Here is a 27,031-nt window from a genome sequence, read left to right as displayed (position 1 = left end):
AAGTAAGAGGAATAAAGACGAGGAAGCCGCTAGGTGAGAAAAAACCGTGTACGTGCGGGTGATCATGTCCTCCGAGCAGTTCCAGCTTTCCTCTCCAAAAAGCTCCATCCCACCCAGAGTGGGCGTTTTTCACATGTGTAACACAAGTATTCATGTCAAACCCGTTATAAAGACATCAAACATCAGGTTTATGTTACACAGCGATCATTTCCACGCTTAAAGAGGGCCAGGAGAGAAAAGGGGGGAGGAAAAGTGGGAGGCAGAAGAAGGGGGGAGAGAAAGCGTCCAGCCAGTCTGCAGAGTCTGGAAAAGTTAGCGCAGGAATCCATCCGGGGAAAGTGGATTTATCCGTTCACACAGGGATTCTGCAGCTAATTTATCGCAACTCCATTTAAAATGAGGCCATCGTCTTTGTTAGTGTTGTTGTGGATTTGTTTGTGTGCAGTTTTGATGCTGACAACCGCGGAGGAGCAGCGGATCCCGCAGGGTGAGTCAGGAAGACACGCAGCCTGCAGCACGTTCACACAGTCACTTTTAATGCGCGTTCACTCTGTTTTATGGTTAAAAGCAAACCTTTCCCAGCTTAATAAATGCACGTTACACCGCTGTAACTGTACGTATCGGTTTAACCCATAGACTGTATGGTTAAACCGGGCATAGTTAACCTGTATCAGAACATTCCAGGCGAGTCGCGCGCACGCTGTGTGAAAACGTTGGTGCCGCGTGCCCCAACACATCCGTATATAGTGTTAGCTTGTTAGCTAGCTAAATTAAAGGAAAACACAAAAAATGTCTCTTCATTCCCACTGAGAGGGGCATACTTGTGTTACTTACAGTTCTACATACACATCTAACGGACCACTTTATGTAAAAAGTTTAGTGTTATGGCTGAAAACAGTAGAATAAGTCTAAATAAACACGATTTGAGCTGAGTATTTGTCGCGGCGCACGGTGCACGGTGCACGAGCGCAGCCGTTAAGGCGGACCGTCCTGCCGCTGACGTGGACGGGAGCAGAGCAGAGGCAGGATGGCTGTCAGCTCTGCTTTCACAGCAGGATGGCTCCTTTCAGGCTTGGCTTCTGACTATGTGCTTAATCAAAACGGGTGTAGTATTAAATGAGAACAACTTGGAATTTCTTGTGAACAACCTGATCCTGTTGGCCCTACATGTTGTACATCGATGTAAATATGCCAGAACTAATTTCCACATTGATGGGTGGAAAAATTATCTCAGTACATTCACAAAATCTCTTCAAAATATGAAAACTAAAAATTTCCAAAAACTTTTTTCCTTGATGGACTTGTTCATGTTACTAGACAGAGACTCCTATTCGATTTCTTTTTCTTTCTTTTTCTTTTGTTTTGTGTGTGTGTGTTTAGGCTCTCATTCTTATCAGACTACCTTGTTGTAAGTTACCTCAACACCTGTTAAATGTATACGACAACCAATATGCTGTATGTATGTACATTGTTGTTCAATAAAAATTGAAAATAAAAAAAAGCTCTGCTTTTACAGCCTTCTACGCATGGCCGGATTAAAAGTGCACAGGCTCCTGGGCCCAGAGTGTTCCAGGGCCCCCCTTCCCCACCATATCATTGTGAAAACTGCGATGATACACTGTGAAATGACATTTGTAACATCTCTCAGCCGATGGTACCAATGGCAATACACTAGACACAGTGGTGTAACTATGTAGCTTTTATTTACATTTTGTTTCATGTCCAAACTGCTGGTGTTTGCCCTTCATGGGCCCCAAGTGGGCGTGGGCCCCTGGGCCTGTGCCCATAATTTCCACTGGATAACCTGGGCTTGCTTCTACGTTATTCACACAAAAACATGTAATCTTGTTTTAAAAATCTGCCATATATAAACGTTTTAAATTTTCCTTTTGCGGACTTGGAGTTTAAAGAGTTTGACAGAACGTAGATTAAACTGGACTAAACTTATTCAGGGAAAAATTAATTTAAGTACATATTTATGACATTCATATTAGGTTTTAAGGCTAAATAAAAAGAAGAAATATTGTATTACACAGTATGCAGGTTATTTAAACACCTTTTTTCTGTGTATATCAAACAGTGAACTGATCTAGAAATACTATAGTCAGTATGTGAACATGGTGTCAGAATAAACCTGGTTTATAATAACACAAACCATCAACCAGATTAAACAAAAAATCTGTCTATCTTGCATTTTTACCATGGACTGGCTAAATCAGTGTCCTCCAAGTCTGCCAGCTTTGTCAAATGACATGGTTTTACCACAAATCGTACAAAGTATTACCAAGAGTAGTATACAGTACTATGCTTCCAAGTGCAAGAATGAAAGCAATGCAAATGATATATCATTACACCAGTAAACTATTTCAATTGGAGGACCTGAGCAGGGTCATTGGGCCCCCAGTAGCCTTCAAGATCCTCAGTAATACGATCCGAAGTCAGCAAAAATCACAGTGTGACTGGTTACTCTCTCCAGTCAAAATTTAAAGATGAAAAATGAACAACTTTATAAAGTTTTATTTGCAATGTTTTGTGAGATAAAGTCTACAAATCAGATGTTTGAAGAAAAATGATTGTTTTTAGATAAGCTTGTCTTAGTTTGGACATTGTCTGAAAAACAAAAGAAATATACAATTTATGTTTTTCATTACGTACGCTGATGTTTGCAACATTAATTAAATACATTTCTAAATAATTCATTTTCTTCTGTAAGTAGGGGTCTTGTCTCATCTTTTTTGGCCACTCAAAGCAGTTTTTCACGCTTGTTAGTTATCTGTGTGAGGCTTTTAAGCCACGATGAAGCCATCAGAGGCAACGGGAGGTTTTTACTGTTGCTGGCTCCAGTATCTCGCCCAAGGAGGCTTCGTCGTTTGGGGGAACTGGGTTAAAAACCACCAATCTTCCAGTTAGCAGACCACCGCTCTTCCTCCTGAGCTGCTGCTGAGGTGGTATTCTATAAACAGCATGTATGGAGATGCATTTAGTCCTTCTGTTTATCGTTATAGCTGTGATTTTAAAGACTTGAATAAGATGCAAGTTTTCTATAACACTGTAATAGATGGGAGGATTTCTGCCGCTTGCAGCGTTAAGCTGTAATTCTGTCTGGTTACTGTGTGAACAGCGTCTTCTCCACACTCAGACACATATTGCAGAAACTGTCAGAAATAACAGCACAACCAGGTTCCCAAAGATACAAACACAAAGAGACTGTTGTGTGTCTGAATAATCCCATCATACCTTTTTTTCTTTTCCAGAGAAACTTCTAGTAATAACTGTTGCAACCAAAGAGACAGATGGCTTCAGGCGCTTTCTGAGGTCGGCTAAACACTTCAACTACTCTGTCAAGGTAGGAAAGCCGGCAGGAGGAACTCGGCTCCATTCCTGCAGCTGTCGAGACGTGACACCTCTCTGTCTCAGGGCTTTATTATCCACAATGAGTCTGAATAAACACCTGGGACTTATTTCTCAGACGTGCCGCCAGTAAAAGCGTCTGTGTTTAAAGGTTCTCGGCCGCGGGCAGAAATGGAAAGGAGGCGACTACATGTCCGCTCCAGGAGGAGGCCAGAAGGTGCGACACCTGAAGGAGGCTCTGCAGGACATTAAGACTGAGGACCAAATCGTCCTTTTTATTGACAGGTAGACCTCCGACACGGCAGGCACACATTCTGTTTCATTAACCTACATATCACAGCTCATGTTGGCGATCCAAACACAAAGCTGAGTTATTTCTACATTGTTTCAGCTTAAAAAACCTAAAAAAACAGCAGTTTGGACGCTCCTGTATGGCAGCCAGGATAACATTTATGCTGCGTACAGAGTAAACAACAGCTGGTGTGAGTGGGCTGTAGAGGGGCCGGTAACAAACCTTCCACTCAGTGTGCTAAACCAGGGATCCCCAGTCCTGGTCCTCATGCCCGGTGTCTGCAGGTTTTCCTGCAGGAACACACCAGTTTTGGACTCAGACAAGCTCTGCACATGTCTGCTAAACACACACTGACTTGAATCATGCTCATGCGTGTTGCAGCTGGGATGCTTGGAAAACCTGCTGGACACCGGTCCTCGAGGACCTGGACTGAGGATCCCTGCGTTAAACTCTGTGGCAGGAAGCAAACATCCTGCATGACACATGGATCAAACACGCATCACTTACTGGCTATTACCGTATTTACGTGACCATGAGGCGCATTTAAAAGTCTTTTTTTTCTCCAAAATAAACAGAGATCCTTATAATGTGGTGCGAACACAGTTTTACTAAGACTGGGAGGCAGCGCCAGGCGAGTTACGCCACAATTTGTGGATGGATCGTGGATGCTTGGGCTAACGTGTCGGCTTGCTCTGTTGTTCAAGCTTTTGCAAAAGCCAGCATTATTTATGAGGAGCCACACGAGACGGACTCTGACAGTGGTGAGCGGGAACCGGTGTGTTTGATGGAGAACAACCCAGCTGTTCATTTCGGATACAGAAGATGAAGACTTTGAGGATTTATGAATGAGGATCAATCAAAAAAACGACATGAAAATGTTGCTAAATTCTTCAATAAAGCACAGTTCTTCTTCTGCTGCCTTTTTTAAAACACAAGCAAGCATGTTTGAAGCTAGAGTACCGATATGTTTACCATGCCTGTGCCCTAAAATCAGCTGCGCCTTATGTGTGTGTTAAATACAGACCCGTAACTGCACCTTTTAATACAGTGCGCCTTGTGGTTGTGAAAATAGAGTACTTTAAAAGTGATTCATCTGTCATGAATGTTTTAATGCTTTCGGCCACCAGAAGTGACTGATTTTTGCATTCAGGGACTTGACAAAGTCTGGTCATTCTTAACATTCATCTTGAAAGCATGGTGTTTTTTTTTTATCACATTTTCATCAGAAAAAAACATCACCATCACTACCATGTTGCTAAGAGACCTCTATTTTCACCTGGACATGATGAAGACACTTCCTGTCAGACTTTCCACCAATCAGAGAGCTTAAACTGACGGTAACGTCCAATCAGGAGCAGCCAAAGATCAACAAGTGATGAGAAAAGCAGGAAAATAATGATCCTCTATGGCTGGAATAAAGCCAAGAAGACGTTTGGGATGCAGCTGAGGTGGAGGTGCTGCAGTGAGGAATCAGTGGAAATGATCGTTTGTGCTCCGAGTCAGACTTTCTGTCTTTCCCAGATGAAGTTTTCTTTTATTTCAAAGCCTAAAAAGCAAACAGAAACATCGTTTTCTTCATGTTTTCCTGTTTATTGCCGCCATTCTTCATCTGTGGTGTACTGTAGCGATGGGCTTCCTGTAAACAAGTCTTCACCCTCATTTGGGTGTTCTGGTGAAACACACACACACACGCTGAAATAGTTTTACATTCATATAAACAAAACCACACTTTAAACGTTACAGATGCAACCCTTCATTTGTTTTCTCAGGCTTCTCCCTCAGCGGAGCCACACGCAGCAGTAAATTTCTCTCCTTTTAATCTCCCTTCCCACAGCTACGACGTGGTTTTCGCCTCAGGTCCCAAAGAGCTGCTCAGGAAGTTCCAGCAGGCCAAACACAAGGTGGTGTTCTCCTCCGAGAGCCTGATCTGGCCCGACCGACATCTGGAGGACAAACACCCCCATGTCAGGGAGGGCAACCGGTTCCTGGGCTCAGGAGGTACGTCTGCTGGGACACATCACCACTCTGCTGATGCGAGGAGACGCTGCCAGCCTGCTTTCACTCTGCATCAGGCTGAAGTATACGTGTACTTTACTAATTACTGTAATACTTATAGTTTTTACTCATTATTTAGTCATTTATTCCCTTTTATTTTTCCATTTACAAATATTTTCTTCTATCATCCTCTTTTTATTTCACATTTAGAATCTCTTCACTTTCGTCTTTGTTCACCAGGATGTTTAAATCAGATTAAAAATCTTATTTAATCAGCTGTGCATGTTACGGTGCACAGCCTGCTGATGCTGCTTGCCGTCCTTCAGTCAGGCTCATAAAAACTCCACCTAAACTGCCACCATGCTTCGTTCAGTCAGCGCCACGCGGGCTCATAAAAACTCCACCTAACAGGCTTCGTTGGTGGCAGAAAACTCAAACGCAGCGCGGAATCTTTCATGTGAACACGGCTCATGTAGACGTTGACATCCTGCAGTCCAGTGTGATTCCTCTGGATTTCTCCTCCCTTCAGGTTTCATTGGCTACCTGCCCAACATTAAAGACATGGTTGCTAACTGGACAGGAGAGGACGATGCGAGTGATCAGCTGTTCTTCACTAAGATTTACATCGATCCCGTTAAACGGGTAAGATCTGTTGTCTCTAGCTTGCTGCTAATGAGACTTCCTGCACACGTGCTGGATCTTACAGGCCTTCCAGTAACTCGGCGGGTGAAATCCCTCCTGTTCCTGTCGGGCTTTTCATGTGAAACGTGCAGGAATGTGCTGCGCCATTCAACTTAATGTGTGTTTTATTTATTCAATCTGTTTACAGAAATCTTTAAACATGACTCTGGACAGTAAATGCAGGTTGTTCCAGAACCTTCACGGAGCCCTCGGTGAGTGACATCTGTTTCATCATTTCTGTTATAAAAGCATCGTGTAACTGGATGCTGTTAACCTTTTACTGAATAAGAAAAGTGACATTTTTTCAGTTTGAGGTCTTTATTTGTCCCTTTAACAAAATGTTAGGAAGAAAATTAACAAAACATCATTTTAATGGATGTTTGCTGGTTATTAGCATGTGATATGTCAAAGTTATTACAGTTTAATCTTCTGCTTCCTGGTGTCTGATGGGAGACAGGAGACTACAGGATCGGAGCAAAGTTTTTACATTACAGTCATGTAAACTGTCTCAGAAACTGTATGTATCAGATACGTCACGTTGGGCTCTTAAAGCGATCTTAATGTGTCCGATATCCCCCGTAACGTCGTCTGCATCAGAAGAGGGATGATAAACAATCTGGCATCCTCTCCTGGAGGATGAGCGTCGTGTTGCAGGAATAAGAAGAATCAGGTTTTATACCAAGAACCAGAAAAGTGCTCAGTTCTGATTGACTGAAGAAAATAAAATTAAAATCTCGTAATAGATCAAATTTTACTGCGACTCAGTGTTTTCAGTATCTAAATCCCAAGTTGCAGTGTTGCAAAAGAAAGTCCAGACTCCTTGATGTAAAGCTTTCATGTGTCAGGACATTAAGAAAAACGATCCGATCCATTTTTATTATTTAATTCCTCATGCTGTCAGTCGAATAAAATGTTTCATCGCGATTAATCGCATATTAATCACTGATTTTTTATATATCTCTGAATGTACCATGACAGTATTTCTATCACTTTCTTTTAATTTTCCTGGTTCGGTTTGTTTATGTGTAGTTATGGGTACTTTAATCACCTGTGGAATTTACCGACCAGATGCTGAATGACTTCACACACACACACACACACACACACACACACACACACACACACACACACACACGGATGTATGCATGTATGCTTCTGATAACCTCACCTTTGTGAAGATACAAACATATAAGCAGGATTAAATATCCTGCAGGGCTCCAGGACCATTTCCAGCTTCTTCATTTTATCCAGATCAGCTGCAGAAAGTTTCAGCTTGCAGAATTATCAGGAAATTTCTAAAATATCCAAAATATTTCTAAAATATTCACCACTTTATCATGTAGAAAAAAATGCCTGCAGTGGCATTTTGCCTGTAATTATAAAAAGAAACATGAACACCTTCCGGATCCTCTGGTGTATGAAGATACCGGTACCTCCGATAGAACCGTAATGCTGTCGTACCGAGTCCCGTGACGACACAACTCCTGTGTGCGGATTATTTAAACACAGTAACAGAAACTGTCCTTAATGGACAGATCTCTGAATGATCTGCTCAGTGCAGCAGCTGCTATGTGAGACGCAACACATGTTAAGCAGTAATTTAATAAACTTCATCACACGTTAAAAAATCACCTTCATCTCATCCAGAGAGGCAACTTTCAGAGCTTTGCAGCCAAACTGTCCTGATAAAAGACCCATTCTGTCTTCATTTCTGCTGGAGAACCATAACCTTATTTCTGCATCTCTTCCTGAAACTCTGCAGGCAGCGCATGTGTTCATCGGGCCTGAAATAAAGCCACGTTGTTAAAAAAGATTTTGAGTTCATGCATTAATAATGCGTTAATTTTGACAATTTCCCAACTGTAAGGAGTCCATCATTCTCATTCACAAGTGGAAAATATTCACGCAGCTGCTTATTTCCCAGGATGGGATGTCTCAGCAGGTTCAGTGATGCTCAGATGAAAAGAAATTAAACCGAGACCTACATCTCCGACTGTCCAAGTCTCAGTTAGCATGTTAAACTTCACAACAGTCCAGTTAGAAAAAGACTGAAGCGGTGTGGCTCGTGTGGAAGGGTTGCTGTAAAAACACCGAAGCAGCACAGCTACTCTGTCCTGGACAGGACGATGAGCCCAAACACTGCAGCACATCTGCAGCAGGATGGAAAAGAAAAGTTCAGTCCAGTAAAAGTCCAGACCTCAGCCTGACTGAGATGCTGTGGTGGAGCTTCAGAGAGCTGCAGACCTCAATGAGCTGAAGCGACATCGTAAAGAGTGGAGCAGAGTTCTCCACGACCGAAAGGTATAGCCTGCTGCTGCGTCCTCCACGACGAGCGACAACCTCTTCTTCTGAAGGCCACGAGAAAGTGGCTGAAGACAGTTCTCGACACATCTCATCGACATTTGCGGTGGGCGTGGTTAACATGGGAACGCATGAAGCGGACAGTTTGGCTGATGCAGGTTAAATATATTGTTTTAATTAAACAGCTGATCAAGGCAGTGAAAAATTAAACATGGATGCAGCCGCGTGCACAAGTTTCTCATTAAATACGAAATAATCAGGTTCGTCGTACGTAGAAACCCACGCCTCCCTGCAGAGATCTTCACCTGCTACAGATGAAGTCTCTCTTAAAAGATGAATGGAACAGATGAAAAATAATTTTTTGCTCGTACTCGTAGCCTTGACAGTAAGAACAAAGTTCTCTCTTCTAGTGGAGGATGTAAGGAGCTTAAAAGTGATAATGCAGATAATGTGAATGCAGGTTCAAACCGCCTCAGAAGCATTTAATGCAGCTGCCACGCAGCAAGTCACTGATGTTTGCACAAAAGTCACAATTTTACATCAAACGTGTTTATGTAGGAGTGGTCCGAGGACTGGTCCCTGAGGAACTCATAGAAGAGAGCAGAGTTATTCCCTTCCCTGAGTTCTGTGTCATTTTTCAGACCAACATGTAGTATGGAAAAGCCTTGAAAATGTCCTTTAAGAGGAGATTCTCTGTAATGTGCTAAATATACAGCTGAAATGTCATGACAGTGGACATGCGGAAGAGTCAAACCTGAGGTTTTCAGCTGCAGCAGGTTGGATGTAGACTCCAGCAAACCTTCCTCACCTTCATCTGAGCTGAGGAAGGAATTTGTGAAGTCTGTGTCAAAGTTTACAGAGATGACATGAAGAATTCAGGGAGGTGGATGAACCCTCTGAGACCTGCCTCCTCATCAAATATGCTCAGCATGGAAACGTCCTTATGAACAGCAGCATCTCCAGACATCAAGCACTCATTTAAACTTAAAACTCTGATCAGGAGTGATAAACACGAAGCGGGAAACATTACTAAGGATCTACAATCATGAAGTATTTGTTGTCATCTTGAATAATTTACAATTAATAGCCTTTTATTTCCACTTTAGGCTCAGTTTTAACAGACATTAGCAATACAAATAAAAATAACGACACTAAATAAACCAAGTAAAATGAAAATTGGCGTTTAAATTGGCTTTTTTTTGCTTACACCATCAACACTAGTTTATGTAATATTCACGCTCTGTACACCTGTAAAGAGAAACCCAAGAAATATGGACAGAAATTATTTTTTTTCCTATGAAGTCCTGATTTATTCCTTTAACAACATATATATTTAACATATTGCATTTGATGCATATGTCAGAGTGGCTGTAATGTGAAAGGTGTCCACCAGGGGGCAGAACACATGGATCAGGCTGTAATGGACCGGCGACCTTTCCAGGGTGTACCCAACTTATCACGCAATGACTGCTGGGATGGACCCCAGCTTCCCACTAGCCTCATCATGGTTAAGAAATTGAATGGATGATGGATGGGTGGATGGATGGATGAATGGATGGATGAATAAAGGATGGATGGATGGATAGATAATGGATGGATGAATGGATAGATGTATAATGGATAGGTGGATAGATGGATAATGGATGGGTGGATGATAAATGGATGGATGGATGGATGATAAATGCATGAATGGATAAATGGATGGATAATGGATGGATGGATAATATAGGGGTTATGGATGGATGATGGATGGATGACATATGGATGATGGATGGATGGATGGATGGATGGATGGATGGATAGATGCACAGATTTTTGGATGGATGGATGGATGGATGATAAATGGATGGATGATAAATGTATGTATGGATGGATGGATGATAAATGCATGAATGGATAAATGGATGGCTGGATGGATAATATAGGGATTATGGATGGATGATGGATGGATGGATAATGGACAGATGGATAATATAGGGATTATGGATGGATGGATGGATGGATGGATGGATGGATGGATGGATGATATATGGATTATGGATGGATGGATGGATGGATAGATGCACAGATTTATGGATGGATGGATGGATGATGGATGGATGATAAATGGATGGATGGATGATAAATGCATGAATGGATAAATGGATGGATGGATGATAATATAGGGATTATGGATGGATGATGGATGGATGGATGGATGGATAATATAGGGATTATGGATGGATGATGGATGGATGATAATATAGGGATTATGGATGGATGGATAATGGACAGATGGATAATATATGGATTATGGATGGATGGATGGATAATATCGGGATTATGGATGGATGGATGGATAATATAGGGATTATGGATGGATGGATAATATCGGAATTATGGATGGATGATGGATGGATGGATAATATAGGGATTATGGATGGATGATGGATGGATGATAATATAGAGATTATGGATGGATGGATAATGGACAGATGGATAATATATGGATTATGGATGGATGGATGGATAATATCGGGATTATGGATGGATGGATGGATAATATAGGGATTATGGATGGATGGATAATATCGGAATTATGGATGGATGATGGATGGATGGATAATATAGGGGTTATGGATGGATGGATAATGGACAGATGGATAATATATGGATTATGGATGGATGCATGGATGGATGGATAATATCGGGATTATGGATGGATGATGGATGGATGGATAATATAGGGATTATGGATGGATGGATAATGGACAGATGGATAATATATGGATTATGGATGGATGGAAGGATAATATCGGGATTATGGATGGATGGATGGATAATATAGGGATTATGGATGGATGGATAATATCGGAATTATGGATGGATGATGGATGGATGGATAATATAGGGGTTATGGATGGATGGATAATGGACAGATGGATAATATATGGATTATGGATGGATGCATGGATGGATGGATGGATAATATCGGGATTATGGATGGATGATGGATGGATGGATAATATAGGGATTATGGATGGATGGATAATGGACAGATGGATAATATATGGATTATGGATGGATGCATGGATGGATGGATGGATAATATCGGGATTATGGATGGATGATGGATGGATGGATAATATAGGGGTTATGGATGGATGGATAATGGACAGATGGATAATATATGGATTATGGATGGATGCATGGATGGATGGATGGATAATATCGGGATTATGGATGGATGATGGATGGATGGATAATATAGGGGTTATGGATGGATGGATGGATGGATGGATGGATGATGGATGGATGATAAATGGATAGATGATAAATGTATGGATGGATGGATGGATGGATGGATGATCATGAGAGCATCCATCACCAAACCTGAACGCCCCTCAGCTGCTTTCTGGATGAAACATACTGGAGCGATCACCTTCAGCCGTCAGGATGATGAAGTTTGGCTGATTAACGTGTTTTCCCGCCAGACGAGGTGGTGCTGAAGTTTGAAAATGGCCGCGTACGAGCCAGAAATGTGATGTACGACACCCTGCCTGCCATCATCCACGGGAACGGACCAACAAAGGTAACAATGATGTGGCCTTGGTGCATGAAGAATTTGTGGCAGGAGTGGCTGTACGTGTCTTTCCAATCTTCCAGTTTTACATTTTACTTTTGAAGTGTAGAATAATCCCAGTTTGCCAGCCCTACTGCAAAGCACACCCAGTCTTACTGGTCTTTTACTGTTGTTGGAGGCAGAGTTTACCAAGTAAACGTCTTTCTCTGCTCAGCAAGACTCGAAAATGGGTCTGACACTAAACTTGTGAGGAAAATGTCTAAAATCACAGGTCAAGTGGAAAAAGGATCATTTTCTCATCAGCCCTGTTCAGACATGATGAACAACAACAATGTTCCTTTTTTACATATTAGTGTCTAAAGAAGCCAAATGTTCTCTGACGGGCAGGAGATGGTCAGCTGACGATCAGGAGCATCACCTTAATGACAAACCAAAGCTAGCAAGCTCAGCATACACTCCCCCGCCACCGTTAGGTCCACCTTTCCAACTTCCAACACCAATATCTAACCAGCCAATCACATGGCAGCATGTAGACACGATGAAGACGACGTGATGAAGCTCAAACTGAGCATCAGGATGAGGAAGAAAGCAGATTTAAGTGGCTTTGAACGTGGCTAGTTGTTGGTCTGGATCCATCTCTAGAGTTTCCAGAGAAGGTCTGAAGAAGAGAAAATATCCAGCTGATGATGTCAGAGGTCAGAGGAGACTGGTCAGACTGGTTTGAGATGATGAAAAGACAACAGGAAGTCCAGTAAGCACTGATTACATCTAAAACATGCAGAACATCATCTCTGAACACACACCAGGTCCAGCCTGGAAGCAGATGGTCTCCAGCAGCAGAAGACCACAGCGGGTTCCCTCCTGTCAGTAAGAACAGGAAACTGAGGCTACAATTCACACAGACTCACCAGAACTGGACAATAGAAGATGGAGAAACGTTGCTGGTCTGATGAGTCTCCAGTTCAGCTCCACATTCACATGGTAGGATCAGAATCTGCTGGAAACATCATGACAACATGGATCCGTGGTGGCTTTCCTGGGGTCTGTGGGATCAGGAAATCAGGGAAAGATGGACTGGATATGGCATTACCATTAGCATTCTAGAGGCTAACAATAAGCTAACTTTAAAGAAAGTATGTTCAGACTGAAGGTCTCTTGTTGATATGATTCCGACATGTGTTGTAAACGCCCTGCGATGGACTGGTGAGCTGTCCAGGGTGTACCCTGGCTTTTGCCCACAGACTGCTGGGATAGGCTCCAGCTTCCCTGTAACCCTGAAATGGATAGTTAGGAAAATGAATGAATGTGTTGCAAACAAATCTTTTCTGAATCTGAGAGATGATGACTTTAAAGAACGCACATCTGTCTTCCAGCTCCAGATCAACTACCTGGGCAACTACATTCCCAACATCTGGACATTTGAGACGGGATGCACTGTGTGCGACAAAGATCTGCGCTCACTCGCAGCTCTGAAGGTCTGTTTGTCTCCTGACGGGGGAAATGTCTGCACAGCTGTTTTCTCCATCCATCAGAAATCTGAACTCGTGTCCTGGTCTGTTCATCTCCAACAGGAGAACGAATACCCGTTGGTTCTGATCGCCATCTTCATCCAGCAGCCCACACCGTTTGTCACAGTGTTCTTTGAACGCCTGTTGAAGCTCCAGTATCCCAAGGACAGACTCAAACTCTTCATTTACAACAAGGTAACGAAGTTATTTCCCAACGTTATCCCAACGCAGCGGTTTTGTATGCTACTGGTCCGACATTGTGACAATATCGGACCTTTGCTTTGGCACAAAACATTAAGATGTGTAGCATACTTCACCTCTGTGATCAGAAAGGATTTTTATTACGTCTTCATTAACACACTGGGGCATGGTTTAGCTCACCTGGTCGAGCTGCTGTCTCGTACAGAGGTTCAGCTCCTCCATGCAGTCGACTCGAGTCAGATCCTTTACTGCTGCTTTGTCCCACGAGGGCTGCAGCCCCACAGCTTCTCAATGTATCCCTGCTTCAACGCACTTGACCTGACCCACATTAAATCCATCCAACAGCCAATGAAATTCTGCAAAACGGCTCATTCAGAGTCAGGCTGGTTGTTGCAGGGATATGCTTGTGGGACCGAGTGTCATAGCTGTGCTTTACTGCACATGACTTCCTCTTTCAGACCACAGACAGCATTTATATCAACCTTTTTAGTTCCTGAAAAGAAATTCCTGGTGATTCATGCACAGATGTGTGAAGTGAGCTTGAACTTCTTGGTAAAGAACAAACCCGGCCATGTGAAAACTCTTGTGGACGAACAAACGTTAACCACATTACCACGTAACTGTAAATCCACCACAGAAGAAGAAATCTTTGCTTTTCTTGCAGGAACCTCATCATGAAAGTCAGGTGAAGACGTTCCTGCAGGAGCACGGAGGTCTGTATCAGGACGTGAAATCCGTCATTCCTGAGGAGGGGATGGAGGAGGCAGAGTCCAGGAACCAGGCCTTGTGAGTGATGTGTAAACACCAGAGGTTGTCTGCGTAACTCCCGTTAAATATGTTTCTCAGCTGAGATATGTGATGTTATCTGTGGTGTTTCAGCAGTTTTCCATATTCTAAAACTGGCAGTTTAGTTTGCTGATTCCCGACCTGGGGACATGTCAGGAAGTTATTACTAAACCGGCAAAGAAAATGACCTTTTTTTTAAGTTTTTGAGTCCACTAGAATGAAACTAGGTGAAAAAATGAAGGAAATGAATGTGAGACTGAGGTAAAATATTAAAAAGTCACTTTTTTCTCCAGAAATTTCAGCTTGTTTATAATAGCTTGTTAGAAAATGATATTTTATTAAATGAAAACATCTGGATAATAAACATGGAGTTTTTCATTACTTACAGGTTTTTATGCTGGTATTTAACTGGTCCAGTCCACTGGAGACCAGATGGAACTGAATGTGGCCCCTGAACTAAAGCCTAAACAGACTCTGCTGGTTTCGGAGGCTGCAGATGATTCTACAGGCGGTACGATGCTGAAAAGGTTCAGTAAGACTGCACTAACATGGACACCATGTCTTTCTTTACAGTGATATCTGCCGGAAGGACAAAGACTGCGACTATCTCTTCAGCTTGGACGTCGAGGTGGTCTTAAAAAACGAGAACACGCTTAAAATCCTCGTAGAACAAAACCTGTAAGTACCTGATCAGTTGTGAAATGTTCAGACGTGGTTGGGTCTCGTGTGTTTGGACTGCTGCAGTCCACATTCAGTCATCCTGTCATTTCTGCTGCAGCAGTTTGATTTGCAGCTGATTTATGTGATCGTATGTAGAACATGCATGTTGACTAACTGCTCTGGACGGGTTCCTCAGACCCGTCGTGGCGCCCATGATAACTCGAGTCGGACGATTGTGGAGCAACTTCTGGGGAGCGCTCAGCGCAGACGGATACTATGCCCGGTCTGAGGACTACGTGGACATCGTTCAGGGACGGAGACTGTGAGTCACAGGAGCACAGCAATTAATAATAATAATAATTATTATTATTATAATATTATTATTATTATTATTATATAAAAAAAAATAGTAATAATAATACAAGATAAAACACAACAACAAATCAATAAAAATACTCATCGATAAAATTAGTTTAAGTTTATTTTTCAAACCTTTTTGGAGTAAAAATCTGTTGATTTGTTGAGGTCTGCGGCACAGTGTGATAGATGGGTTTGGGGAGGGGTGTGCGTGTGTGTGTGTTTGTGTTTGTGTGTGTGTGTGTGTGTGATAGTATTAACCCTTAAAACTCCAATACACTGCTGGCATCCCTGAGAGCCGTATCTTGTATCATCATCAGTGTGTGAGGAACAGTAGTGTGTGACTCTGTGGGTACTCTGTGAAGGCTATCTGACCTTTTAGGTCCGGATGTTTCTGATGAACTGGCTTGACTCGACGCGTCTGTAAAGGGCTCTGAGATGACATTGTTGTCAAGCGGCGCCGTACAAATAAAGCTGGATTGAATCTACGGAAGTTTCCCTGCATTTATGTCCCGTCCGGAAATAAGACCGTCACATTTTCATCCCTGTCACTGCCATGGTGCAAAGAGACCTCTGTTTTGACCTGGAAATGATGTCAGACTTTCCACCAGTCAGAGAGCTTAAACTGATGGTAATGTCCAGTCAGGAGCAGTGAGCAGCAGGGTCTACGTATGTCTGAACAGCGATGGACCTCTATGGCCCAGAAGACGTTTGTTAAAGTCTCTGGTTTAACAAGTCGTGATCTTCCTCAGTGTGTGAATAACAAAATGTTGTGGGAGTTTCCTCTGATGTGTCTAAGAGTGTGTGTTTGTAGGGGTGTGTGGAACGTCCCGTATGTGTCCAGCGTGTACCTGGTGAAGGCCAGCCTCCTCCGATCAGAGCTGAGCGACTACGAGCTGTTCACCCTGCACGGCTTAGACCCCGACATGGCTTACTGCCACAACATTCGTGAAAAGGTTGGAAAGAGCAAAGCAGTCTGCAGAGGCTCCTGTAAGAAAACAGAGTTTGGACACTAACATTGGACCTGTGTCTGCCTTTGTCAGGAAATCTTCATGTACGTGACCAACATGCAGCCTTTCGGACGCATCCTGTCCACAGAAAACTACCAGACCAGCCATCTGCACAACGACCTGTGGCAGATCTTTGAGAACCCTCTGGTGAGACGGATTGATTAGATGTCTGCTGATCAGCTGCAGACTCTTCAGTCCATACGAGATGAATAACTCCTATTCAGGCGGTGACTGGAGAACGGGGAGGATAAAACAAATAGATGCTGGATTAGTCGTTAATCTGCGCTTCAGTATTAATCAGTTTTTAATGCTTCAACTGGTCAATGATTTTAGTGATAGTCAGATCAGGCAGTTTGTTCACAGGTTCATGTTAAGAATAAAAGGCCAGTGGATGCTGTCATTAAAACTGTTTCTACTTGCATCTAATCGCTTTAGACGAGACATTTATATCTGTAGGTCCTGTTTGTCCGCCTACATGGCAGCTGCTGATAGGTAAAGTCCTAAAAACCAGGGGTGTTCGTTCACTTGCAAGCAAACCGAAGAAAAGACGTAACAAAGGACATGTAGAGTTTATTATGCTGGATCACTCGCTGCCTCTCCTGCTGCATTAGGTTTAAACATTCATTCAATATCTGTAGTGGTTTGTCTGATCACGGGTCAGCCAGAGTCCATCCCAGCAGTCATCAGGCGAGAGGCAGGTTCACCCCGAACAGCTCGCCTCTCCGTCACATTACAGGGTTTGAACAACACAGTAAAAGTACAGACTGCAGATACCTGATGTTGCTTCATAGTTTGTCTGCAGTGACCAAGCTGCTTTCAGTCCTGGCCAATCAATGAGCCAGATTTTCTTCTTCATCGTTTCTCACCTGTGGTTTTGTGGAATACCTCCTCCTCCCGAGCAGCTGTTGTAGCTGTGTGACTTGGTTGAAGGGATTTGGTCTGTTTGTGTAAAGCAAACCAAACAAAAGAGGAAAATCTCCTCGCTCCCACTGAGCCGAGTCCTCCGGAACAGCCTGCTGTGAAAGTGTCCCGTAAAAGGCACCAAACAGTAGTTCCCTGTGGTGCAGTCATCTCACCTGCAGATAAAAACGGGTTTATTCTGTTAGACTTTTGGCCACCGATGGTCACCGTACGTTCTTGTCTTAGCTTGGCGTGACGTCTGTGCTCATCTTTAACTAGATGATCTGAACACGCTACCTTTAATCTGCGGACAAGCAGAATGAATGCAGTGATAATGCATGAAGATGAAACCAACAACAGACCAGTGTGGACACAGTTATAACTGAAAAGACGGGATAACAAGGGGAAATAACATTGAATTGGGTAGAAATCTTTTGGCTAATGAACAGCTGAGCTGCTCGTCTGGTTCCAGTCTTGCTGCTCCATGGGTTAAACGGTTCATCCAGCTGGACGTTCAGCTTCTTAGACCTCTGTCCGGTTCTGCTGGTCGCAGCCAGATGCAGACAGGAAGCACCGTTCCAGCACGTGGTGTTGCAGAAGAGAGACGAGCTTTTTCAGATAACCTCCTCTCCGTCTTTCTTCCAGGACTGGCAGGAGCTCTACATTCACCAGAATTACTCGCTGATCATGAAAGACAAGCTGATTGAGAACGTGAGTTGCGATACAAACTGAAGGGTGTTTGTTTTAAATGGAGGATAAATGAGTTATTAACTTGTGTTTGGTCCTCCAGCCTTGTCCAGACGTGTACTGGTTTCCAATTTTCTCTGATGTTGCTTGCAACCACCTTGTAGAAGAAATGGAAAACTTTGGGAGGTGGTCAGGAGGGGGCAATGTGGTACGTCTTACTCATTCTTAAGCCCCCTGAAAGTCTTACATCTGTGTTATTTATGTGCAGAATGTGTTGTCTGCAAACAGACCTCTGATACTAATTCTTCTGCAGGACACCAGAATCCAAGGAGGCTATGAGAACGTCCCCACCATCGACATCCACATGAATCAGATTAACTTTGAAAAGGAGTGGCAGAAGTTCTTAGTGGAGTTTGTGGCTCCGATAACAGAGAAAATGTACCCTGGTTACTACACCAAGGTAAGTCCTCCAAACACGACAAGTTCTCACCAGGAAACATCGTTTTCCACATCTTCACTGTGGCCACACTGTCCTTCATCCTCCATGGATGGATGGATAATGGATGGATGGATGGATGATGGATGGACGGATGAATGGATGATGGATGATAAATGGATAGATGGATGGATGGATGGATGGATGGATGGATGATGGATGGATGGATGATGGATGGACGGATGGATGATGGATGGACGGATGAATGGATGATGGATGATAAATGGATAGATGGATGGATGGATGGATGGATGATGGATGGACGGATGGATGATGGATGGACGGATGAATGGATGATGGATGATAAATGATAGATGGATGGATGGATGGATGATGGATGGACGGATGAATGGATGATGGATGATAAATGGATGGATGGATGGATGGATGATGGATGGACGGATGGATGATGGATGGACGGATGAATGGATGATGGATGATAAATGGATAGATGGATGGATGAATAGATGGATGGATGGATGATGGATTGATGGACCAATGGATGGACCAATAGATAGATGGATGGATGGATAAATGGATGGATGATGGATGGATGGATGGGCGATGGATGAATGGATGGATGGATGGATGGATAAATGGATGGATGATGGATGGATGGATGGGCGATGGATGAATGGATGGATGGATGGATGTCAGTCCCTCAGACACGTTACCATGATAAGATGATGTAGGTAAATCCTGGTTACTGGGTTAGACATGAACTGATGACCCACCAGCTGGCCTCACTGAACCACAGGGAACCACATGGAACCACATGGAACCATATGGAACCACATGGAACCACATGGAACCACAGGGAACCACATGGAACCACAGGGAACCATATGGAACCACAGGGAACCACATGGAACCATATGGAACCACATGGAACCACAGGGAACCATATGGAACCACAGGGAACCACATGGAACCATATGGAACCATATGGAACCACAGGGAACCATATGGAACCACATGGAACCACATGGAACCACAGGGAACCATATGGAACCACAGGGAACCACATGGAACCATATGGAACCATATGGAACCACAGGGAACCATATGGAACCACATGGAACCACATGGAACCACAGGGAACCACATGGAACCATATGGAACCATATGGAACCATATGGAACCACAGGGAACCACATGGAACCATATGGAACCATATGGAACCACAGGGAACCATATGGAACCACATGGAACCACAGGGAACCATATGGAACCACAGGGAACCACATGGAACCATATGGAACCACAGGGAACCATATGGAACCACATGGAACCATATGGAACCACAGGGAACCACATGGAACCATATGGAACCATATGGAACCACAGGGAACCATATGGAACCACATGGAACCACAGGGAACCATATGGAACCACAGGGAACCACATGGAACCATATGGAACCACAGGGAACCATATGGAACCACATGGAACCATATGGAACCACATGGAACCACAGGGAACCATATGGAACCACAGGGAACCACATGGAACCATATGGAACCATATGGAACCACAGGGAACCATATGGAACCACATGGAACCACATGGAACCACAGGGAACCACATGGAACCATATGGAACCATATGGAACCATATGGAACCACATGGAACCACAGGGAACCATATGGAACCACAGGGAACCACATGGAACCATATGGAACCATATGGAACCACAGGGAACCATATGGAACCACATGGAACCACATGGAACCATATGGAACCACATGGAACCACAGGGAAGAGAACTGATTGGATACACAGGATGCAGCCTATTAAATACTTTTTAAAATACATCTTAAATCTTGTTTTATATCAGAACTGATGACCTTCATTCATTCACTTGTTTGAGAAGTTCATGTTTCAGGCGACTAAAAACATCGTTTCCATGTAAACAAAACGTCCAAATCATATAAACGTACTGCAGACACCTTTACTCGTCTCTGTACGGCCGGTGTCAGAGCTTCCTGGAACTCCTGAGCTCGTTGGGAGGTTCACCGGTTCCAGGTTGGGAACCACTGAGTTGGACAATTCCCTGCATGTCATCTGAAGGACTTTTTGTTGCTCTTAAAGTCTCATCAGTCAGTTTTAATCATTCCATGATTCATTTTGTTTCCAGCAGGAGGAATGAGGGCAGCAGATTTAGTTAAAACGTTGTAATTCTTTCCCCAGATGTGTTGCGTCTCCACCAGATCATGGTTCGAGGAATGTTAGGATACAGCTGTACCATATCCTGGTTCAGCATCGGCGGTTTGGAGTGTGTGTTAAACCAGAAAGTCAGCGTTCAGGACAGTTTCTACTTGTTTTATCGCAGAATAAAACCCCTGTCCCTGGAGACTGATGTATGCATGTAGCGCAGCACGACGGAGGAGGACCATAAATGATGGGGGAGGATTTTCTACTCGTCTCTGGTGATTTTTCCACACCTAACATGGAAAATAATCCAAACTTTTCTTCACGTTTCACAGGTTTTGTTTGTCTTCCTCCACTTTGTTTTTATTTCCAGTCCACCACAGAGCGCCTGCCCTCTGAGCCAATCCGATTTCAGCATGAGGCCACAACGTTCGCGTATTTCACCCTAACCGTCCAACCAAACCTGACTTTAAAGGTTTGAGCCGTCTGATGTACACTCAGCCAATCACGCGGCAGCAGCTCAGACATGCGTGATCTCTGAACGCACAACGCGCCCCAGCCAGCAGCAGATGGTCGCCACACCGCGTGATTGTCAGTCATGGAAAATCACATTTGTGTGACGTTACAGATATCAGAGGTATAATTATAGATATATTGATAACAGAAACATGCTGGGCGATGCAGATTAACGTGAGGGAGGTGTTGCTATGTGTGTTTATTTCATTACACATAAAACCGTCACTGACTACAGTACAATATCCAAATACTTGATAAGTGTTTGGCCAGTACTTTTACAGGTGCTTTGAGGTTTTCAGATAATCAATCAAAAGGAAATTGAACAATAAACTTTTTTCCCGTTTTTATTTCAGCAGCAACCATAAAAGACCCAAACGTATCACAGTGTCGCCATGGAAACCGTCAGTATTTCTGTGTATTTTATATTTTAATCAGCTGTGTTGTCATGCTGACGTCTGATTGGCTCAGAGCAGGAGGGCCAGGATGAGGTGGCCTGTAGCGCCACCTGCTGGTCAGATGGGAGGAAACCAGCCTGGGCAGCGTTTTCTGTTTAATGATTGTTTTAAAACCTCCTTCCAGTCGTCATCAGGGTCGGAAAGAAACAGATTAAAGAAGAAAGACACGTTATTTATGAATGTGATGCCATCTTTGGTGATTGGCTGAAGGTGGCAGGTTGTCGCCAGCAGAATTTGTTTGATGGTTTGAGCATCACCAGCTGTGTCTGACCACCATGTCTTCTCTCATCAGTGTTCCAATCCCCTGAACTTTGTGGTGAGGTACAAACCGGACGAGCAGCCCCTGCTCGTCCCTCACCACGACGCCTCCACATTCACTGTTAACATAGCTCTGAACAGCAAAGACGTTGACTACCAGGTAAATCCTGGAGCGCTTGCAGCTAGTAGAGGCGCGGACATGACGATGCAGGAGGTCTGCAGCTGCTTCTTCCCTCTGCTTCGCTGCTCTCGCTCTGGAAGCTGATCCACCTGATGCTTTTCCTCCCCGGGCAGAAGCTGTGAGGGTGTTCCTGACTTACGGGGCCACACCGGCGGTCTGTGTGCAGATGCTTGCATGACTCTTCTCTGTCTCTTCTGTGTTCGCAGGCTCAGTTTGAGTTGGCCTTTGTAGTTAGATATAGGCCAGATGAGCAGCCCTCTTTGAGGCCCCACCATGACGCCTCCACATTCACTATTAACATTGCGTTAAATCAAGTGGGCCTTGATTACCAGGTGAGTGTCGAGAAGGAGCTGGAAACAAGCTCCTCAGCTCAGTTTTTTCAGGACATGCAGGTTGAGTAGCTCTGATCTGAATTAGCACAACGCTACGATGAAAATCATGTTTCATCATGTTTCTACGTTCATGTCTCTTTGCATGACACACAAGGCTGAAGCTCAGACTCCTCTTGTTATTGTTGCTTCCATGTTGTTTCCCTGCATCGAGCACGAACTGGACGGAACATTCAGCCTTTACTTCAGAGGTTTAGTCAGAGTGCTTTCAGCCACAAAAAATAGAAAAACAAATCATATTCATGCTTCAGGAAATGATGAGAAGATGTTCAGAATGTGACTAAAAACAAAGATGTGAAAAAATATTAAAGATTGAAGCAGATTTTTCTTCTTGTTTAGGGTGAAAAAATGAATTTCATTTTGAATTTAATGGCAACACATTTCAACAACTGAAACTGATCACAAATGATTGCAAATTGCAACATATGGGAGATTTTTAAAAAATCTCTTTCTGGCAACCTGCTGCTCAGAGATAAAAGCACGATATTTTGGTACGCATCTTTAACATGATGTGACCAGATGTGTGTGGTGGGAGCAGGGCCGGATTAAAAGTGCACAGGCCCCTGGGCCCAGAGTGTCCACGGGCCCCCCTGCCCCAGCCCAGTGTCGTGATAATTGTTAATGATACACTGAAACGACATTTCTAACATCTCTCAGCCAGTGGTACCAGTAGCAACACACTGGACACTGTGGTGTAACTATATGTCCAAACTGCTGGTGTTTGTCCGACGTCAGGGGTGTCAAACTCCAGTCCTAGAGGGCCGCTATCCGGTGGGTTTTTGTTGTTTCTCTCTACCAACACAGTTGATTCAAATCAAATGGATGCAGCAGCTTTTTGTCAACTGATTCCTTAATTTGTCAGGTGTGTCGGAGCATGGAGCCAACAAAAACCTGCAGGATACTGACCCTCAAGGACTGGAGTTTGACACCTGTGCCCTATGTGGGTCCCACTAGTCTCCAAATGGGCCCCTAGTGGGCGTGTGTCCCTAATGACCATTGGATAATCCGGCTTTGACTGGGAATGGCTGCTAGAAATGACTGAAAATCTGTGTTCGTGTTTGCTGCTGCAGATTCTGAAGCGGTGTGAGAGAAGTGATCGTGGAGACGCCGTTTCTGGCGTTCTGTTTGCTTCTTAAAAACCTGTTTCTGCCATCAGATTCAAAATGAAACCATATATTGTTTAAACAGAGAAACTAAATGATAAAACATGACTGTAAAAACATCTTTTGTTTTATTTTCATGTATAACCTCTATTAACGTGCTGCGGAAGTGTCTGATAACTGCTGCTGTCTGGTGACTGCAGGGTGGCGGATGCAGGTTCCTCCGCTACAACTGCTCCATCGATGCTCCTCGCAAAGGATGGACCCTCATGCACCCGGGCCGCCTCACGCACTACCACGAGGGCCTGCCCACCACCTCCGGCACCCGCTACATCGCTGTGTCGTTTGTGGATCCCTGAACCTGCAACGACGGCTTCCTGCTCCTCTTTAGTCCAGACCAAACAGGACCCGCGCTGAGCTGGACCTCCAGCATCCTTCCGTTCTGACCGCCGTCTCCTCCATGCCTCGCCGACCTGCTGTCGCCTGCAGACGACCAGCTTTCTGGGATTTAACCTAAAAGCCAAAGTGTGTGTGTGTGTGTGTGTGTGCTCGTTGGCGTCTCCTGCTGCTGGCGCCGAGCTGAACAGACGCGTTACAGCTGTCATCACTTCCGCTGGGACTCACTGGAAGCTGCCGTTGTCTGAGTCACTGGCCAAGACATCAGACGTCTCGAGGCGTTGGTTTGGGTTTCCCGCCCTGTCAACATATTTTTACCAGATCATGTGACCCATTTAGCTTGGAAGCTGGAGCTGGAAATGATGCCCACCTGCGTTACCACGTCCCAGTTTACAGGCTGCTAAACCAGTGATGTTGGCGCACTAACCAGTTTAGGTAAACCAGTTGCGAGCAGCTGTGCTTGTAAACAGTAACAACACATCCACCAGTTTGGTGTCTCCGTGCTACTGGGAGCACTGGTGAGATTATTCTGACTTCCTGAGCCAGATTTACACACCAGGTAGCCAGAAAATTTGATTTCCACGAACTAACCCTGAATTTAGCTCCGACACGACGACGTGAGAAAACTTCACTGGCTCATGAAAGGAGAGGGAACTTCTGGAGTCGGAGAGGTTTCGCTCAACCTCCACGAGGCATCGCCGTGTCGACCAGACGTTTGATTCCAGGTGTCATTAACAGGAAAAGCAAAGCCTTCTGGGAGCTGTGGGGTTTTCTCTCACGTCGTCGGGCTGCAGACAGTCGGATGGGAGTTTTGGATCCAGGAAAACACGGAGAGATGACTGAAAATGAGACTCAAACTAGACGTTAAACCACGTTGGCGGATGGTTAGGTTACTTTCTGGTTTCTGATTGGCTGGAATGAGAGCTGCCAGGGAGAGAAGAGGAAGAGGAGCCTGGTCGGTCTCTGTGGATACAAGGAGCAGAATGATCCTGGAATTATCGGAGCAGGAAAGAAAGCAGGGAGATGGGTGAGACCATATCCTGGAAGGGTTACCATGGCGACACAGAGCACCTTTTTTCCAGAAACGTTGCCTTCATCACTGTGACACCTCAGTGTTTATCAACACCCGGTTTTACCAGAACTCGGGTTTGGATCAGGTTGTTCCAGATATCAGGAGCAGAAAAAAACCAGTTTAGTGTGAACTCTTGGGATGGAAAGGAACTGGGCCCAGATGATCTCAGGCGGAGTCAGATGATCGGGTCTACATTCTGGACCAGAACCAGTCAGAGCATCCTGGATGAGGGGGATAGTTGTCACACAGGTGGAGAATCTGTGTTCGAGTCCCTGGCGTGCCAACCGGGACTGTGGGCCCATGAGCAAGGCACTTGACTCCTCCCAGTCGCTCTGCTGGCGCTGACACAAGGCAGACCACGGCTCTAGAGACGCTGAACGTCCCTGTCGGGTTAAATAGTTATGTTCCCACGCGTTTAATGATCCAGCCATGGGTTTGTGCCCCCCCACACACACACTGCAGTGGGTTGTCATCTGCGTTTGTATTCCCCTTCCACCGCTGACCTGTTAACTGGAACGCCGTCAGCTGCAGGGATGTCATTTCCAGCTCCAGCCTCGTCACTGTTCAGGTGGACGACATCAGGTGCATCATGGGAAGCTTGACTTCCAGGTGTGTGTCGGTCTCATCTGCAGCTGCTTGGTGCTAATCTAACTCGCCATGTTCCTCTACCATCAACACACGGTTTGCAGCAGATGCTGGAGCGGCATCGGGGCCTGTTTGGTCTGGATCAGAAGTCAGACTCAGGAGATGATCAGCGGTTCAGGTTCGAGCTTTTCTACATGTCAAAGAAACTTATGTTGAATTTTACTACAAGTTACCCTAAAGGTGCCTTTTTCTGTCTCCAAAGACGTTTGACTGAAACACTCCAAAGTAAACCGTATTTATTTTTGTATATTTGACGCGTTAAAGCCGTGTTGTGACTCCACGCCACGGCTCTGTGGCGTTTGTTGGAAGAGAACGTCTTTAAACAACCTGAATAAAGCTGAACTGACCAGAGAAAGTTTCCTCTGCTCACTGATCCAGAAAACCCGCCGTCAGCATGGACTGGAGAAGAAACCTGCAGCTGCTTGAGCCGAACCAGACGTTTGCATTGTTTTAGCATCATGTAGATCTGATGGAAATCAGAGCTGGAAATATGTTTAAGATTTACTCTGATAAACCCCCATCAGCCACTTTATCAGGTCGTCTGTGTGACTAAATGCTGCCGTGTGATTGGCTGATTAGACATGACCCATGTGGACATGATGAAGTGGCAGGTGAGAGCACACCTGGCCTCTGAAATGCAAAAGGACTTCAGACGCTTCCACACTGAAGAACTTCTGATGAACCAAAGTCTTGCTGCTTCTACCAGAAATGAAATATTTTTAGATGATCATAAATGTTTATCAGTAAACAAAGGAGTCAGAATCAGCCTGAATGTTTCAGGATAAAATTCTGGGAATCAGCTGATAAAACAACTTTGTGTGAGGAGTGATGGTTTATTCATTCAGCAGAGTTCTTCATGAAAATAAACTACAATGTTAAAAGCTGTAAATGTTCCAAAGCAACATGAAGGACCGTTTTCCCACAGAGTTAAAAACCGAAGCAGTCGCAGCTGCAGCACAAGTCAGAACAAACAACCAGCAGCACGATATGAATCATTTTATTTGGAATAAAAACATAAAAGTCAACATAAAGGATTTTAAAAACAACAAATATAAAAAGTAAAACATGTAAAAAGAGCGGC

General features: G+C 44.2%; 1 protein-coding gene across 2 annotated transcripts; it reads left to right on the top strand.

Annotated features, from left to right (window-relative positions):
- The first annotated feature begins 209 nt into the window (after window positions 1-209).
- On the top strand, window positions 210-26,638 carry plod1a (procollagen-lysine, 2-oxoglutarate 5-dioxygenase 1a). 2 transcript variants are annotated; one of them, XM_079239821.1, is made up of 19 exons: window positions 210-487; window positions 3,255-3,346; window positions 3,503-3,636; window positions 5,478-5,641; window positions 6,168-6,280; window positions 6,468-6,531; window positions 12,094-12,191; window positions 13,556-13,657; window positions 13,754-13,885; window positions 14,556-14,677; window positions 15,251-15,355; window positions 15,534-15,659; window positions 16,509-16,650; window positions 16,738-16,851; window positions 18,250-18,315; window positions 18,395-18,499; window positions 18,605-18,751; window positions 22,555-22,680; window positions 24,041-26,638. In XM_079239821.1, exons 1-19 carry the CDS (start codon window positions 397-399, stop codon window positions 24,194-24,196), a joined length of 2,199 nt encoding a protein of 732 aa, XP_079095947.1. In that variant the 5' UTR covers window positions 210-396; the 3' UTR covers window positions 24,197-26,638. The 2 variants fall into 2 exon arrangements, with proteins under 2 accessions (XP_079095947.1, XP_079095948.1); XM_079239822.1 differs by lacking the exon at window positions 22,555-22,680.
- Window positions 26,639-27,031: the final 393 nt, after the last annotated feature.

The sequence above is a fragment of the Telmatherina bonti genome, assembly GCF_933228915.1.
Source record: "Telmatherina bonti genome assembly, chromosome: 4".
Lineage (NCBI taxonomy): Eukaryota > Metazoa > Chordata > Actinopteri > Atheriniformes > Telmatherinidae > Telmatherina > Telmatherina bonti.
Note: the sequence above shows the minus strand (reverse complement) of the source record. Positions and strands in the feature narration are given on the sequence as shown.